Here is a 19654-nt window from a genome sequence, read left to right as displayed (position 1 = left end):
AATTCCATGTCAGTGTTTGAAAGGTTGGGTGCTGGCGTACGAGATCTAGGGTCATGGGTTCGACCCTGTGTGATGGAATCGTGGATGCGCACTTTTAAAGCGTCTCATAATAGTACAAAACGGCCTCCCAGTGCTTCCACCTTCACAACAGTTATTTAGCCTATATCAGTTCGTGATTTAAAATCTATGATTGGCCAAATGTTTTGTAAAGATTTTTATGAACTGTAGAAAATTTAACTGAGTGATTGAAAGCTATTTGGATTGTTATGTTGACTGGTTCAAAACTGTAAACAATTCTAATACTTAAACAACTTAAATTTGAACAGGTAGAAGATAAAGACTGTGCGAGAAATCGTTCCGGTCATTAAATATTAGCCAATGTTTTGTTCGTCTATGTCCCATAACTGATAGGCTTCTAAATATCAAGGCTTTCTGTCCACTGCTTTCAGCCACCTAATATCGTTCATGCATAAAAGTCTCTATTACTGAAATGCCTAATACAGCTTCTGCAACTTATCTTTATTTATGGTTGATCAAAATAAATTAAACAGGGATACGTCAGATAGAGTGACTTTTGCACATACTCATCATAGTTTAATCACACATGGATCTTACCTAGCAGCCCTGAGATACTGTAATTCGTTTGATTTTTCTCAGTGTTCCAGCCAGCTTGCGTATTCCTGGTACAACTCATGATAGAAATAATTGCATTCAAATTGTCTTCATACTCTTTAAATCCAAAAGTATTTCCCCATGGAAGGAAAGTAGACAAACTGCAATATGATGTATAAGTAGGAGACATTATGATGACATGAATGATTTTTCAATTAATAATGACGATTCAAAATGAAAATCGATCTCGTAAATTATACGAATATGTATACGCTACATAAAGGAATAATTATTATTACAATCATTTGTAGACCATGTTGAGTTTTATGGCATACATCAAGAACTGATTTCAGTTAGGCAACCATTAGAAATCAGCTGGCATAAACAGTATTTTTCGTCCTAATGTGGAATTCCATATTTACCTTGCGATCCACGACCCCATGAGCTATCGAACCTAGGACCTTTAGGTCTCACGGCAAACGCTAAACTTTCAAACTACTGAGTTGGTACTAAATGTTTTTTATTTCTAACTTTAGTCGAACTGCAATTTTGTGCTACCATCATCCATTGTCATCGATGATATTTATATTATGACTGATATTCTAGGACTCCATTTGTTGTGATCTCTCACTAAAAGTCCTGGATTCGATTCTCCGTAAGATCGTGAATGAGCACTGCCAAGTTGACATGTACTAAAACAAAATATCCATCCAGTAATTTTGAGTTTTCAATGGTTGCCTAACTACAATCAGTTTACAATAGGAACCATAAATAAATAATTATTTACTATTTACTTATGAATCGCTCAGAGATCATTACCTTTGAATATGATCATTAACATTATGATTACTGGAGTCAGGTGGTAAGACTAGTACTAAGCATATAAACATACGATTATTATGGTATGTCAATCAAGCTTTTATTCAAAATCGATTAAAGTTAAAAAGTATATTATTCAATTGTAACCAAATGCCTGAATGAATACACGTTAATTCTTGATATCATCGGAAAGAGGTTTTTGTGGATATTATAGTAGTTTAGTAGTTGAATTTATGAGTAAATTAAAGCTAGACCGCTACAGAAAACCTGGAACCACTGGACGGCTGTTTCATCCTAGTATGGAACTCCTCAGAAGTGCACATCCACAGTCCTGCTCGTGGGTGTCTGTTGTGAGGCAGTAACTCACTGAAGACAATGATGGACGGTGGCACAATTCCGTGGATTGGTTGAAGTGAGACATCAACACCGTTGGATGCAGGCTCAGTGGTCTAGAATATAAGCGTTCGCGCACGAGACCGATAGGTCCTGAGTTTGAGTCTCGCGTGCGGGATCGTGGATGAGCACTGTTGAGGAGTTCCATACTAGGATGGAATAGCCGTCCAGTGGTTCCAATTTTTCTGTGGTGGTCTAGCTTTAATTGACTCATTAATTCAACTATTAAATTCTTGCTGTCTCTCAAGGGTTTAGAATTCTTCATCTCGATCATATGTAGTTTCTCATAGTATTTATTAAAGAGAGTCACAAAATGAAGTAAGTTTTTCCATTCACTTGGTGTTGTTTACCTGTATCTTCCCATTGTTATTTAGGACTGCAATTGATCAGTCTCCTGTCGGCATATGTGTATCCTGTGTAGACTGCCTCGATATTGCCTGAAGTCCCAAGCTTTATGAGCAAAGATCGATAGTGGCTAGCAGTGGAATAAAGGACGAGCGTTTCGTCCTATTTGTGATTCGTGAGCTGGATATACCTGCATCACAGAGTTGATGTTCACTCTGGGATTCGAATCCAGTACCAACAATCGAACTACACTAATTTCCAGATATTACGTGTGCAATTTATCTCGTTACAACCCGCCTAGGAATATAATCACCAGATTTCTCACTGAATAATAAATTTTTATGGTATCTTAAAGGTTTCAATGAATCTGAAACACAGTTTCATTTTAGGGTTTTTAAATTTTTTCAACATTACCACAGCTAATCATGGTCCGCGGATTTTACCAGTGATTCTGGTTCAATAAACTTCATCAGCCTTTTTTGATACATATGTCTCCTGCGCAGATTGCATCGATACAGTCTTTAGTCACAATTTTTTTATCAGATTTCGCTTGTGGCTAACAGTGGTTCTTTTCGTTTTTATTTGGAACTCCTTGAATGAATGTACCTCCATCTCGACACTGATATTCACATTGAGACTCCAACCCCAATACTCCTCAATTTAAACCCCAATGCGTTATTTACTAAGCTACTGAGTCCAGATAACTTCTAACGTGTTTGGCGGGTATAATGTTTGTATTATTATTAAGAAGAATTTCAGTCTCAAATACTAATAACGGAAATACTTAAACCCTTTTTACATGGGAAGAAACACGTCTCATGGATTCTAGTGTTATCTGTGGAGAGTAGTGTAACGTCGTGTACTATGTTACACCTACATAGCTTATTCTAGTTTCTGGACAAGCCAATTCACCTATCCATCATGAGTCGTGTTTGGACCTTGTTAATTATTCACTTATTAACCCTGACTATTTTTTATATGAGCGTGTGTGTGTGTGTACACTTCTTATCCTAATTATCACATATCTGTCAATTATTTTTATCTGACTATAAATATTGATAAACGCTTGATAAAAGTGAGTTGGCTTATTCGTCATCTCCAATGCTTGTCATTTTTGCTTCGCTCGCTGATATTTGCTCATGTGCTTACAGCTCTCTGGCCTGCGTTATTTGACAGTAAACTGTAGTTGCAGCTTCTCTTCGCCTTCTGATTTCATGCACCATTAAGATTTGTATTATAACGGTTATCGAGGTGAAAGTTTAGCGAAGCATTGCACTACATATCCGCAATCCTTTTCTATACCGCTTCAATAGATACTTCAAATAGATAACATTAACAGAATTATATCCGTCATTATTAACAGAGGACAAGTTTTATGATCTAATAAATGTTTTACGCTTAATGTTCACTTTTTTAGAGTCAATTTTTAATTTATGGACAAGCATTTACACGTGTGAAGTTTAAATAAACCGAAATTCAGATCTTACAACAAAGAGATGCAAATCTATAAAGAATTCCATACAAATGACTGATTACTGAGTGGTGTTTAATGTCACAGTTTTTTAATTCCTAAAGCTGATTGAATTATATTGATTAAATTACAAAGTGACCAGTGGACAGAGTTCGATTAGCACTAAAGAATAAACAAATATGACATTGGTTACTATTCAGTGGTCAACGAGTTGTAAATATCTCAGTCCTGCAAAAGGTCAACTGAAGCCTCAGTAGCTGAGTAGTAGTGTCTCAGACTGTAAAGCTGAGTAGTACTCTCTCGAACCCCAAGATTGTAAATATCCTTCTCTGACAAATTTCATTTAACTTTAAATCTAGGTGGGACAGTTTCCCTGTTAATAATAATACTAAAAATTATATATATATATATATATATATATATATATATATATATATATTCACTAAAACAACATTTTGATCAACTATGTATGCTGAGTGATATGTCCAAAATCCTATAATGATATGTCGATTTATTGTAATTGCTAAATAACTGGTACTTGTTATGACTGAACAAATTTTGATATAAAATTAACCAAAAGAGAAGGATGAGAATTCAAATGTGGATTTAATTATCCATTAACAATATCTTCACAACTGGTCCAACCAATGATTAGAAGTACACTGAGTTAGATATCATCTACTTATCTGGTCAACTGGCAAATTTGAATGTATTGAATCAAGGAGTATTAAATATCAATTGTTCAGTAATGTAATAGCGTGTATACGATTTCGAATGCCCATAGATTAAACTGCTTTACCCAATAGACAGTAGTAAATTACTAAGTTATAATATTTGCTCCTCTTTTTTAAATTCTGACTCTTGGAAGTTAATATTTAGGATCTTATTACTATTTAAAGTTGTGAATAGTTCAGACTTAAAAAATCCATTAACTTGAATAAATCACTAAAAACATTAGTGAAATATATCTAAAATTTTTGAGTTTTTGTATAGAACTCTTTTATTAAAAGCTTGAAAAGCAACCCTCCACAACTCAGTATTATTTATTGTGATCCATTGTTGTTACTACGCGAATCCAACCCGAAACTACATACATATGCTTGATTATTTCAGTGACAGTTGTGCTTCTTGGACGTATAATTCCGGCTATCATTTCTCCCACAACCTATTGAACCTTTTTAAAAAAAAACCGAATGTCTAACACGGTAAGTAGATAAAATTGGTCTTTAACAGCAATTGCAATGTGGTCAATGCTTTACCGACATAAACAGAATCCTACTCATCGTTTAACTACACCCTACATCTTTTGTTTTCACTGCAGCGTTAAATTAAGCATTATTGAACACTTGGATGCTTCATCTTCTAGCCATCGTTGTTCCACTAGTTGTTAGTCATCTTTGTAGTAACTCTACTTTTTGGAATATTTAGTCTATTATATTAGGAAAATCGTTATAGCAAAATCATTATTTTATTAATATTACTGTTGTGATGCCACTATATATATATATTACTTTAACAGTTTTGTTTCACTTAAATCGCACGTGGGAAAATCAGTTACGTAAAGTCTGGTATGCTTATACTGTTTATTAAATGAAGTCCAAATGTACTTTTTCTTTGTTCAGTCAACAGAGAAGATAGTAGTTTAAACTTTGGAAAATGTCCCATTTAAAATTAATGTTTGCATATATGAATCTAGATACTGTTTGATGAATATGTTATGCATATTAACATGTGAAAATTTTAGAAATCTAGCTCATGTATATGATGACTGTTGGGAGGAAATTGAGAAGGAAAACAATACATAAATCAGTCGTTATTTATGTTATCACATGATACTTGTCAAACGATGAAACGTATCCATCTTCTCAAATTCAAATTCTAACTGTCCTTAAGATATATTCAAGATCTGATGGTGAGCTATATTTTTAAAATGTTCACATGTGTCGATATGTATGAAGCTCATTCAATATGATCGTTTTGTATTGTTTATGATAAATAATTAAATAAATGAACGATTAAATCATAGTTCAGACATCTACTAATCAGATCCAGTCTGACCTTGCTGAGGTGAAATAAAAAAGCCATAGCGAACAACGAATGCGACGTTTGGGAACATCACTTCACTCAATTCAAAGCTTGTAAAATACCTAGGTTATTCTATAAGCCATAAGCTTTTATTTGATGCATGATTCACTAACATACTCTTTGTTATTCCGAAGCTATAGTAATCTAAACTTAACCTCTTGTATCTCATTTTTCTACTTTAATGCTTAGTCTGAGCATAATTGTGTTTCTCTAATTCTCTGTACCTTGTGGTCGTGTTAGTCATACATTTGTTCAAATATCTTTTCACATTAATTTGGATCAGGAATAAATTGAGTAGTGTTCCGGTTGACTCGTCTACTCTCTCGCACGCGCTCTTGTCAACCAGTCAGGTGATAGAGTAGTTTTCGTTTCTCTCCCCAAAGCCGTTAGTCCCAATTCGGACCCACGCATTTCTAGCTTCAAGGTTGAACCGGTTGGTTTATCGTATCAAGGCCTTAACATAAATCGAGACGAGTTCTCTCCTGTATATTATTGGGTTGACAGATAAAGGACGTAACATGAGGCCTATTTTTACTTGATTGCAATTCAAAACTCACTGTAATATTTTTACAAACATATCTTACGGTTTCATCACTGTTCACTATCTACGTGTCTTCTTTTTTTCCTGAGTGACACTACCTATTCCTCATTCCTGTACTATTTACAATGATTTGTGCTCTACAAATTGATTAGGGGTAGACCTAAAGTACATCGACGAAACAATTAGGAACGACAGAGCCACTTCAAGGTCATGATATGCACACCAATCTAGCCTGACGTTCATCGAACTATATCAAATCATGATATTGAGTGCCGGCAGTAATATGGTTAATATTAACGAGTAAGTCAGCATTAGATACTGAAATTTATGAAGATTAGGTTCTAAGCTTAGAATTCGGGGTTTCGGATTCAGGATTAGAGCTTGGACTCAGAGTTATGGTATAACCCTGATACCCGATCTTAACCCAAACTCTAATAACTCTATAAAGTTCACTCATCATGTAAAAACTACTTATCCTCCATAAATTCTCCCATTTTATTATTCACTCATTCATATATGCTATCTTCATTTTGTAAACTTTTCAAGGTCACTTGGTAGTATACTTTGTTGACAGGATTGCAGGAAGTGCATGAATGTTATTTCCGTATACCACATAGATTTTACATGTATAACCACACTAATTAATGACATAACGTTTCATGGCCAATATATGCGTTCATTTAATGAGCTCTCATTCAGTTACTTTTTTCGTTTATGAGCTACTTTTTAATACGAAAAATTCTTTAAAAATTAATATTTCGTGCAACTAATCATTTAAACAAAGGTTTTCCTAATTGTTCTAATTCGCTTTAATTTTTTTAATGTAAATGTGTCCATTAAATCAAACTTAATTTTCTTATCAGAAACAAGATGGCTACCGGTTCTTAATTAATTCATCTTTTAAACATGTTCCACCATAAATCGTTTTCAGTTGAGGAACTATAGAAGTACTTGACAGATGTTTCGTTTTTAATTAAATCTCCTCAGTAGTTCGTCAACAACCCCACACAGACCACCAAACCTTAAGCCAAGGGCCAAACGATAGTCATATATTCGAGTGATTAGATCTAAATGGTTAACTTTATAGTTCGATGTAATAATGTCCGACAAACTGTTTTTTATATAGGACTGAAGTTTAAATTATTGAATGGGGCCATGTTTTCTGGCAGTAACTATCAGTTGTTCAGACTTAGCTCAGTGGTTGTTGACTATTTGTTAACGATTTCTAAAGGACGGGAACGGAGCACGTGTCTTATTCTTCATACCAAAATTTGGATCCAGAAATATTCATCGGGTGAATTTCAAACAGAACAGTATAAATACTCTCGATTTTGTCATCATTGAGTAAACAATAGTCTAACTAACTACGAAGAAGTTCAGAGATATTTTCAGATAAGTCATATTTCAATTATTATATTCGTGATGCTTCTGTTGCGTGTGATTCTACTCTTTATACTTGGAAACAGGAACCACTGTGATTCACACAGCCCAAAGTAATAACAAGGAAGACTGATCCAACAGAGGCTTATTGACTTTCCAAAAACACGTCTCCCGAAATCACATCCTGGTTAAACTAAATATGCTCAACTGTTTAGTGATTTTAAACAAACTTAGTGATTAGTTAATAAACACCAGATCAATGAAAACATACACGGGGCTACTGTGAAACATATACGAATTGCATTTCGCTGTACTGACAGTGTACCAACTTGAGCTAATACACATTTACGCCAGGTTCTACGTTACCTATGACCAACTGACTGAATTGTAAAACGTTGTCATAGTACATTCATGATAATCATGGAGTAGGTGTGCTTAATCTCTACCCTATTAGACGCGTAACATATCAAGCGTAAATTATTTCATCTCCGAAACTTTGAATTGTTGGAATATATTATTTTTATCAAGATAATGAGCGTATAAGATCACTGCAGAAGTATCTGCTGTATATTCAACGAAATTAGTTGTTTACATTACTACAAAATTAGCAAAAAAACAACTAATGTTTGCTGACGTAATATGCATGTTGAAAAAATTAAGGTACAGAAGACAATAAAAAATGAAATGATTATCACAGACAATTGGACAACAGATAAGATGTGCACTTAATTTGAACAACAATAATAATTAGTATTATTGTTAGTATTTATTGTAATAGTCCGTAAAGGATGTTACTTCTTGAATTTCCATATAAACGACGGGTTGGTTCCACAGAATTTGATGACTTAGCAATACCGACACTTTTTGTTATTGAACAAACTTCTTGCAAAAACGTCCTTGAGTTATGAACACATGTACCGCCCAAAACAATATCAACACCCAGTGTGGAACAATTGATTTTATGCAAACTAGAAACTTCCTCATAAGTAACACCACCAATGAAAAATATAATAATTTCTTTTGGACGTTGACCACTAGGTACAGTTTTCCAACAAGTACCAGTAGCTAAGCTTGGAAATGAAGCATCAGGCAACTGGCCTTTAATTAATTTGTTCAAAATTTCAACTAACAATGGTTCATGTTGTGTATAGACATTATTAACACCTTTTAATTCTTGAACTAAACGTTTTTTTAATGAAGCCATTGCTTTCGTCGCTGTCTGACTATCAACAAGTGACGTTGTCGTTGTGTTGACACGTCCAGTCTTCATGACATGAAATAAATCAAAACCATCCGGAACAGAGATCGGCCAAGAATATTCTAATAAATTGTCAATAGTTCGAATATCATCATCTGTTGCGCCACGTGCAACAAGTGATTGAATTAATCCACCTAATTCTTGTTTTTGCTTGCTGTAACGTAAAGCATAAAGAAGAACTAGTCTTAAAGCATCTGAGAGAAGAATCCTTGGGTCACTTATTAAACTTTTAATACGTGATATGATTGAAGAATGATTATCACGACATACCAGTTCTTGTTCTACTTCACTTATTTCTAGCAAAGCATGTTCTTTAACAATCCTAGACAATTCTGACATCAATGTTACATGTGTATCAACAGTACCGGATGTTTTACGAAAAGCAGGAAAATTTTCTAAAAATCGTTTTAAATCACCAATTGATTCTAAATTTTTGGTATCCACAGATTTAGAAGCTTTTTGGAAGTTCTCTACAAGTTGTTTAATTGACTGGCCAATATCACCAAAATTGGAAAATTGATTAGTTCGATAGAATTCATCAAATTCACGACTTAAAATAATCTCTTTTAATTCCGACTTGACATTTGGCGCTCTAGATAAACTAACACGGTTTTGTGTAATACCAATTAACTCATGAACCATAGCTTCATATGTCCATTGTGATAGTAACGGTGTAACTGTGTCTTGTCTTCTATCTAATATAAGCAGGACAGGAACAGGTTCTGATTGCTTAAAGTCAAATATTACAGTTTCTCTTGATATAAATGACCGTATCGACTCAGCTAGTTGACGTGCAACCTCTGAAGCATTCTGGTAGCGTATAATTGGACATTTTTTTAAAGCTAATAATACGGATGTTAGACCATCGGTTGATCGATTCAACACACCAGTTTTCAAATCTCTACTTTCATTTAGACTAATCGGTATGTCCAGCTCAAATAAAAATGGTGATAATGGAATGAAATCAGCAAAGTACTCCTGGACTTCCACAACTAATTCATTTTCATCAGCTTCTGCTAATTGTTTCAGTAACTGCTTAGTTATGGAATGACTGAAAAATAAGTGGTAGGAAAAATAATTTGGTTTCCTTAATTCTTTAGATAAAAAATTAATATTCTCTTTTGTTGGTCTTAAGAAACAAATACAACGTAAATGTTCCAAAGATTCACGCGGTGCATCAATACGTTCAATTAAATAAACATCATATCTCATAATTTCAGACATTGAACAAACCACACTGACTATTTTCAATGTTTCTTGATCAAGCATTAATACTTTCATGCTACCATCAGCTACTGAGATCATTCTGTTAAGATAATTCTTTACAGCCCGGTAAATATCCATTTTTCTCGAAACAAATATCCAAACTTCTCTAATTACGATGAGATATAAAACTGAAAAAAAGTGAGGAGAGTCAAATGTAATTCGACTGTCATCTAAAATACAAGAAATCAAATAAATTATGTATTGATACAAATAACTTTTGCAGAGTAGTGAGTTAATCTCTAATGGATTACTAACACAGAGCATGCAATATTGCAACATACTATGTAACACTGTTTATTGCCAGTGATTATGTCATTCATCTCCATCCATTGGGTTTTTCGATCAGTTAGACTCAAGTCAGATCTTTTCATCGCATGAATCCTACCGTAATTTTTTAACGGACGAGAAGGGGAATATACCAACCATTAAGGTGTTCACATGGTGATTACTTAACATAATTACCCTCCCTACTAGGCGAAAGCAAATAAGATAACATCATGGAATTGTGACGAACTGATCTATAGTAACGAAAATCCAAGACGGATATACCTGGTAAATGGACAGAATGTCACAAAGTACTTGCACAATATGCTAGTGTAAAGCCGTTCTAATCAAATTATGACGGCCTACATAAGTTTCTGAAAAAAAGCAATAACCAATGGTACACCTAGAAAGCAAGATTATGCAGATATTTATAGGTTCGGACAATGACTTAAAAAAGTAGTGCTTCCTAAAAGGGGGCATATGTGAAGTACCGACCTGCTAGATTGAGTAAATATAGTACAAAGTGTCAAGAATACTGAAGAAAAGATACAATTAGACGGCTCAGGGACAAACAACCGCAAACTCGCCTAAATATTCATCTATCAACAACAGTCAGACCGGTTTATTTCACTAACTTATTGAAGAAAAACTACGTAACAATCTGAAATCATGCAAGTTGTTTTCTACCTTGTAAAAATTAGTGTTTTGCACACAACGGCTTTTCCCTTCAAATCAATTTTTACCTGCGTCTCGTAGAATTATGGTTTTTACGGTATGTGCATCATATTGTTGCATTGTACCTCGTAAATCGGCTTATAATAAATCAAATTTTGCAAGTGAACCTTGAATAAACACCAGAAATGTTGTACATTAGAATAAAATTGTTGTGGACGAAGCATACAGAGAAAATCAGCACCACCTTCAAGGAACGCGGTCTGTCCAACGTCCAATACCCTTGTGACTGCCTCGTATAAACTGATCGATTTCTTTGTTTCCGCTTCCTGTTGTTTCGGTGCGGTTTCAAATCCTTAATGACGTCGAGCGGACGGTTGTCTAACCACACGATTCCGCTAATTATCTTCATTTCCGTGGTTATTTGTGGTTTTATATGTATAGCGGTAGTTCTCCAAAAAGGATAGCTCTGTGTGCCTTCGACATTGATGCAGGCTTCACTAGTTTTACTGGGATCGCCTAGATGAAGGTGCTTGACCACGTACCCACACTAGATCACGAGTGGGTATGCCGTGCTGCTCATCCCTTGCAACTAATAGCCAGCTTAGACCAAACGCTTCTCGATATATCGATCGCTTTCCAAATATTATCTTCGGACTTTTTCATTTCTGACTTCTGATTTGGCTGGGTTAGCATACTTTGGTTGTAAAGGTGTTACGTATAAAGGTGTTATTAAACTCCGAATACTCATGGTATCTTTTGTGATGAGACGGATATGATCCGGTGCATCAACCAGTAAACTGTGAGCCTGTTCCTTGTTGGAACATTAGCTATCATTTTTAACTTTTATTTGTACATATCGTAGTGTTTTGTTTCCATTTTTCGGATATCTTCCCCCCAGTTGTTATATTATACCTTCATCTTTACGGAAAAGACTCCTACGCTACGTAAAGCTAAACCTCTTTCGCCTCCCTCATTTCAACTAATGCCATTTTGGCTCGGTAGTATAGAAGCCTGGTTCTGCCGCTTAGATGCTGACTTTCACCTATACGGTGTCACATACCCGCATGCACAATTCCTTGCTATAGTGAAGGTACTACCGCGCAATTTAATCAGATACGTCACACAGTATGTTTAATAGCGATGTTTCGGAACCTTACGGAACTTTGGAAAAAGCTATCCTTGAACGTGGAAACCTAACCTACCAACAAAGGTTAAACCAACTCTTTGACGATATTGAGCTGCAATATGGTTCAGCAGCAGAAATGTTGCTATGAATGCGAGAGCTCACCGGTCAACGGACCTTTCACGAGGGCCTATTTAGGCAGCTCTTCTTGTCTACGTTTTCCGTACAGGTGCTAGCAGTCCTTCTTTCATTTCAAAATAATGCTGAAGTCGAATTGTTTACATCTTCATACTAGATTTCGAAGTTCACTAGAGCCCTTAACACGGAGGTTTATTCAGTCAGAGAAAAGCCTAAAACAACAAAAAACGACATCACAGACCTCCGTCACAATCTGACTTGATATCACGATGGAGATCTCCATCTAGACCACGAGAGGCAGATATTCATAGTTGGTTCTGGTAAGTCCTCTGAAAATTGCAGTAGACCTTAAAGTTTCTCAAGCTCCAGACCGTCCAATGAGGAGAACCTTACATGAAACTTCTCAGTCTGCCCGCGTTAACGGCAATCGTCGCCGCCGAATATAACCGTCTTTTTTGCATAACGGATTTGGTGACAAAAATTCGTTGTCTCGTCGACACTGGAGCAGAAATAAGCGTTCTTCCAGCAAATTCTAACGACAGACTACATAAACCAGTCTCCAATTAACAGGTTGCGGATGGAAAACCTATTACCACATATGGTAAACAAACTTATTCACCGGACTTTCGTCGTCTCGGAAATTTTTATGCCAATCATCGACATTGACTTTCTACAACACCGTAATCTAATCATCGACGCGCTCCAACGAAGGTTAGTGGATGGAAATTCTAAATTATATGTTTGTGTGACTCCATTTTCTGGTTGTACGCTAGTCTCGACCACTTCTAAGCTCACAATCGATCCATACTATCAACGAATACCCAAAAAGTACCCCGAACTATACAAACGCGGCCTCATTCACTGTGTGCACTCAGCAATGTTTTACACGACATTACGACTGTAGGACCACCTGCATTCTCGAAAGCGAGCCGACTAGGTTGACCGAAAACTAATTCGACCACATGATAAATTTAAGAATTATTCGGCCATCAAATAGCCTATGAGCATCTTTCTTGCTTATGGTTCCTAATAAAGACAACAACGATCGGTGTCTGACTGGTGACTGTCGGTGACTAAATATGGAAAATGCTACCGATCGTCACCTCTTGCTGCAATTATATGGCTTGACAAACACCTTAAAAGGTAAAATTGTTTGCTCATAAAACGATCTGGTTAAAGCATATAAACAAATTCCTATTGACTTCAAATGATATCCCTAAAACTGAATCAATACCCCCTTCGAACTCAGCGGGATTTTACACTTACCTCTCGGCTTCAGATATGCTGCACAAACTTTCCACAGGTTCATCAACAACACCTTTTGAGGACTCAACTTCGTACACACATGCAGATGACTATTTGATCGCACAACTGGACAGAGGATCTCATCTTCAGCAACTGAAACTTGTTTTCGAACGACTACTAAAGCACACCATTACTGTAAACATTTTGACTGTCCGATAGAACTATGCTCTATCATTTTTAAACCATATATAATTTCATTTGACGAAGAATCGCATTTCATATTTGTATTCTATTCCTTATATCGTGTTTGGATGCAATAACTCACGTACTTTATGGATTTACAGGAACTAATCAGAACTATATTTAAAAAATATATAAACGTGTATGCTAAAACACTATACTCACTATTTTATATTATTGTTATTCACAAACATCTTGTGGGTACATAGGTGTTGTCAAGAAACCATTTCGAGTTTCTTCAAACATGTAATAATACACAAGTTTCAATAATGTTAGCATCGTATTCAAAAAAGAGAAAAGAAATAAAATAAGAAAATAATGATGGAATGATAATAATAAATCAGGTTTTGTATAATTGAAAATATTGAATTGATTTTAAAGAAGGAAGGGAAGAAACCGAGGAAACAAAAATTAAAGGAGGTGAGAAATACGTAAATAGTTTAACAAGCGTGTTAATGAACACGGAACAAGAGTAAACGGCTACGTGTGTATTGCCAAATGAGTAATAAAAGTAAAATAAAACAAAATAAATTACCAAGTTGTAGAATCTATTTGAACGTTTCGTGTGTGAAAATCCCCCATGCATACATCCATAGCTTCTTCTTAATGTTTTCGTTGTTTGTACATTATTGCTAGTATTTTTGATGCCATTTTGTACTGTGGTGTTTCATTTCATGATAGTTTTCTCAGTTTCTTCTGTTGCTTTCATTGGGTTTCTATATTCTTCTTGCACTGTATAATTTGTTTTAATTGATATTATGATGGCGGCTGCCATATTGACTGCTCGCTCTTTGATTGTGCGGTTTGATTTTGACTGGGATCTTGTATTTCGGTTGTAAACTGGGACACTTTCCCAGAAATTGAAACACTTTGTGTTATAGAACAGGCGCTCAAACGGAATCTTACTTGATCTATCCAGAAAGGATAGAATAACACTTACCTTTTGGTGTTTTCGATAATTTTCATACATTTCTTACCACTTTGCTATTCATTGTAATTTAGATTGAATATTTTGGTATCAATTATTGGTTGAATAACTGGGTGGTAATATTTGTTTGGGTAATTTGTACATTTGTATATATGATGAATTTTATAACCATTGTTACCCAAAACACTTTGTTCTGATTTCGATTGGATCACGCGTTCACAAACCTATTCCCCCGTTATTCAGCCACATCCAGACCTAATGGAATTTAGGTTTGAATCTTACACAAATAAATACCTTATTATTGCGGTAAGATAACCATCGTTTCTGTACGCCAACAAACTATCCAAGAAACTACCCAATTCTTCCATTTCAGCGTTGATCTGACACTCATTTACGGCTTACATTTCAAACCTCCTTCAACTAATCATGCGCGGTCTCCCAAACTTCTGAACAATAATCCTTGTATCTTATCCATAACCTTGATCTGAAGGCAGAAGAATGGGACACTTAATGGCACTCGCTTCAGTTCTGGTACACTGACAAGATAAGTACATCAACTTAATCTCTTCACTTAAATCTTTGCCAGACAACATTAAATTAAACTGTCTTACAAGACTAGAATATCCCAAAGGATTTCCTTCAAAACAACTGGGAATACACTCTAGGGGCCTGAAAGATGCTCTACCTGAATTAGCTACAGCATCTAACTTAGTCATCGAGTCTCATATTCTAAGTATGTTATCAAAGGCATCAATGCAAACGTTATCACTAATAGTACGACTTACATTACCGATAGCTACACTTCCGCGTCTCCTCTCAGATATGGGCATGGCAAAGAAGATAGATCAACAACGATTTCGATCAGTTCGTGAATAATTTCGAAAGCTGCGGTAAAACCATTTTAAAATCAAACAAAGAGTAGATTCAGTTACTACCCAATTCGAAAACCCTGCCGAACTCAGGAATAGTCAGAACCATAATAGAAATAATGACGTCAATATTGAGAGTGGAATACGGTGTAATTAACTATCCCCGACTGTCGAACCAGAACAAGTGAAAGAATTGTGGCACAGGAGTCTGTTTATACATCACTTAAAGCAAGTTCATTCGATGATAAAACAATACTGTCACGATACCAACTACAATTGAAAAAAACAACCATAATATGAATAGATATCTTCTCACTTCTGTTGGTTATTGTCGCCGACTGTGTATTCCAGCAGCGAAGTACAGATCTCATGCAACACAACCACGAACGACGTCACAGTATGGTGACATGGGTCCTAAAAACGGAATGTTGGCACGACTAAACACGGTCAACGTTGCAAGATCTCATCTATGCTGACAACATCTGTAGACCAATTCAGACTATAGAATGAGTGGTGGTCACTGATTGTCAAGGTGAAAAGGTCAAACAGAGAACGAGTCGCAGTAACTCTTTATAAGACTGTTGAAGCCTAATTGACATGTTTTTATTTAATAAATTGATTGAACCGACACCCTTATGGAAGTCGATTCTAGGAGGAAGCTGGTGTAAAGATTTAAGTTGAGTACTAATGAATTAGCCAGAAACCTCATAGCGATGTCAAAACGTTGTAACTCAAGTATTTATTTCCATATTTTTATGAGTATTACATTTGCTACACCCAAATTCTGCCCTGGTCGGTTACTGAAGCTCGGTCGACTGATCCACTCGTAAACTACGACCCAAGTAACAAGAAAACCAAATTTTAGTTCAAGTAATAAAGTCTATTTGTAAATTAAAAGTATTCAACCGAAAAGAATAGTTATAATAACTGTAAGTTACACAGCAGTGATCTGAATAAGAACCTACTTTGATCACCGGTCGCGCTTTCTTTACACGAAAAACGAGGAATGACTACCAACTCCTAAGGGGTACAGCTCGAATCGTTCGGGATTGGTATCAGAAACACTGTCGAAACTGAGACCCTGAGATTCACTTGGCTGTGCCTTCATACCACTGACTAAAGCAAAGCACTGAATTGATTTCCCTTTCCTCCGGGTTGTTGGTCGGCTTAAATGCTTATTGGAGTCTGATTAACCAAGACAATATTGAAATAATTTTACCACTTTGAGATATCCAACGAATGAAAAAACCCCTAATCTTGCAGACCACTTATGTTGTCTTTATTTTTATCACAGCGACTAGAAAGCCTACTGGACGACCAAGTAGTATTAATAATAGCGAAACCTTCCATGAGACTGAGCACGAATTGAGCGAAAAAGAGCCATGTGCTGCAAACACCATGTTCGCATGAGATAGTTGGGCAAACTGATTGGATCAGAAGGCACATTCGTAAATTATCTCCACAGCGAACATTGTTCGTCTACCTTGAGACGCATTTTTATATAGTTGGTAGATGCTTATGCGTATTAGGACGAGCTCGTCCAACGTCTGCGATTTGATCGAGACTGTATTAGACTTTACTGTCACAGAGGTTGAACCAGCGCAATCAGATATGCTGTGGTTATTTATTATTACAGTATCTTTTTACCGTAAACTTAAATTTCAGTCGTGATGTTGCTGTTGGCTTCGTACAACTTTGCTGCAGTCATACTTACAATTTGTGGTATGTTGGTTGTATTGAAGTGGCTTTGGAAGGTTGCTTAGACATTTAGATAAAGCAACATAGTGAATGTACTCCAGCATAACTAATTAGTTTCGTAAACGATTCACACGAATTTAAACCAAAGATCAAGAAATTATTCATCAACAAAAACAAAACGATGATAAGATATTGTATCTTTAGATAGTAGCATCTCAATTGATAGATCTTTAGACTTCATTAATGGTTCACTTCCTACTGAGAAATGTTATTGCAAGCAAAACTGAACAATTACGATAAATAGGAGTCCACTAGTGGCTCTTCAAAAGTTACAATAATAAAATGAAGCTAGAGGGTATCTGAACACTGAGCTTTCCTCATTAAATTTTAAAAATACACAATCCTAAACTTTCAGCTTTCTTAAGTTACCTCCATTTATACAATTCTCTGTTTGCTTAACATCATACTTTGCCTTGGTTTCTTCAACCTGTTGAAATATACTTGCTTAAAAAACTGACCTAGTTAGAAAAGCATAAGTCTAAGTAGTCATACCTTAATTATTCTATTAAAAGTTACTAAAACTCACTAATCATGAGAACTGTCTGTTCTGCTTCTCTCCTTTTCTTTTTTCTTATCTTTTTCAGTACCTTCGTGGTATACCACCGAAGACATATATGGAATATACAACTTCGTCCTGAGACGTCACTAATACCTTTGACGTCTATCTGAGAAAACTATCACGAAACACTAAATAATACGTCAAGGTTGATGTTTTTGACTGACTGATTATGCATTCAGCGTATTACGTATCGTTAAAACAGCTCTGGACCTCCATTACATTCATTCTCGTCCACCAGTTGCTTGTCACAACACAACCCTCATAAAGTGCACCATCTTAAATTGATCGTTAGGGTTTTATTAACATTATTATTCCAATATATGAAAATGTTTCCCCTCTTTCTATGATAAATGTGCCTTATAAAATATCAACTTAATTGAGAAACATTTTAAAGTAAGGCCTGCTGCATATATGATAATTTTGTCTTGCCTGTAACTGGCATGCCTTATGCAACATATTGTCAGTTGGGAATATACCACTATTATTATCATAATAAATACAGCTTTACCAATGCACAAATGTCAAGGGTCCCAACGCTTTGGATTTGCCTGTACGTATGCATGCCTATCCATCGTCTAGCGCCTTTCTCATGTAACTAATGTTCCTGATCTGTGCGTTTCAACTTCTTTATCGTTGATCCTACAATTTTTGGCTAACGACCTATTCAATCTATTTCGTTCCCAGTCATCTCCGTCAATTTGTCATTCGTACATTATTTCTGATGTACGTTATTTGCGTAATCTAATTTACTTCCTTTCCACTTTTCTGCATTATAGTCAGTATAAATAAGATCTCATTTCCTATTGAGTTAGAAGTCGGGTTGTTTCGCCCCATACAGGTCCGCATGCTCTTTAAGTCATAAGTCACACTAATAATCGACCAATGTAACCAAATATCACAATTAGGTTAGCTGCGGTCGGACATGGTCTTTCGGCCAAGTATATGACCTTACGCTGAGTAGGAAGACGTTTCAAATGTGCACAGAAGCCGTAATTTTGTACAAGAAAATTGTCCCCATATACGATGTTCTCTGGTTCTAAGTTACTCAGACAGAAGTAAGCATATAAATACGTTAATTCAGAACAAGTGATAGGTTTGTAGTGGTACTGGTTCTTAACCTTATGATCTTTGAAGCCAAGCACATAATTACTGAGAAGATTTACACCCAACATGTAACACAGGAAGTCAAAGATAGTGAACGAGGGTAGCATTAATCGAGATGGCATGGCTTGGTCATGCAGCGTTGTCACTCTACATAACTTATCACGTTTTGTATTGAACTCCCAAGAAAATGGAAGCGGCCCACCCTCACTACGAACTTCAAAGGGAAAGAAAAAAATCCATACTTTCACAGAACAGTCGCATTTTTCCCAATGTTGTCGAGGGCAATCGAAGGACTGGTCAATGAACAAATGAGGGAATACATGAACAAAAACAACATCCTCCACAAAGTCCAACACGGATTCAGAAAAAACAGGTCATTTGCGTTCGATCTCTTCTTATTATGGGACAGTCGTGCGGCCTGCTGGGACCAAAAAATAACGGTTTATGTATTGTTACTGAAGTTTGCAAAAGCATCTTACACAATACCTCATATATTTCTCATAGCGGAGGTTGCAAAAATGGGTTTCACTGAACTACTTTTATCTTAGCTCTAAAACTACCCAAGGAACAAGATGTTTCGT

At 35.8% G+C, this 19654-nt stretch overlaps 2 protein-coding genes across 2 annotated transcripts; one reads left to right on the top strand and one right to left on the bottom strand.

The window, feature by feature from the left end:
• Positions 1–8193: 8193 nt before the first annotated feature.
• Smp_104520 (vacuolar protein sorting-associated, putative) lies at positions 8194–11382 on the bottom strand. The gene is made up of 2 exons (XM_018792659.1): positions 11336–11382; positions 8194–10340 (listed from the first exon to the last, which is right to left on the bottom strand). Exon 2 carries the CDS (start codon positions 10246–10248, stop codon positions 8413–8415), a length of 1836 nt encoding a protein of 611 aa, XP_018644493.1. The 5' UTR covers positions 10249–10340; positions 11336–11382; the 3' UTR covers positions 8194–8412.
• Positions 11383–17164: 5782 nt separating this feature from the next.
• Positions 17165–19621, top strand: Smp_104530 (hypothetical protein; the record flags this gene model as incomplete). Its single annotated transcript, XM_018792658.1, has 2 exons — positions 17165–17271; positions 19483–19621. The coding sequence occupies 2 exons, from the start codon at positions 17165–17167 to the stop codon at positions 19619–19621; spliced, it is 246 nt and encodes an 81-aa protein (XP_018644494.1).
• Between the last annotated feature and the right edge of the window lie 33 nt (positions 19622–19654).

This window comes from Schistosoma mansoni, assembly GCF_000237925.1.
Source record: "Schistosoma mansoni, WGS project CABG00000000 data, supercontig 0227, strain Puerto Rico, whole genome shotgun sequence".
Lineage (NCBI taxonomy): Eukaryota > Metazoa > Platyhelminthes > Trematoda > Strigeidida > Schistosomatidae > Schistosoma > Schistosoma mansoni.
Note: the sequence above shows the minus strand (reverse complement) of the source record. Positions and strands in the feature narration are given on the sequence as shown.

Excerpts from the sequence above, each read along its gene's own strand:
- Smp_104520 (XM_018792659.1), bottom strand. The coding sequence starts at position 10,248 with ATGGATATTTACCGGGCTGTAAAGAATTATCTTAACAGAATGATCTCA.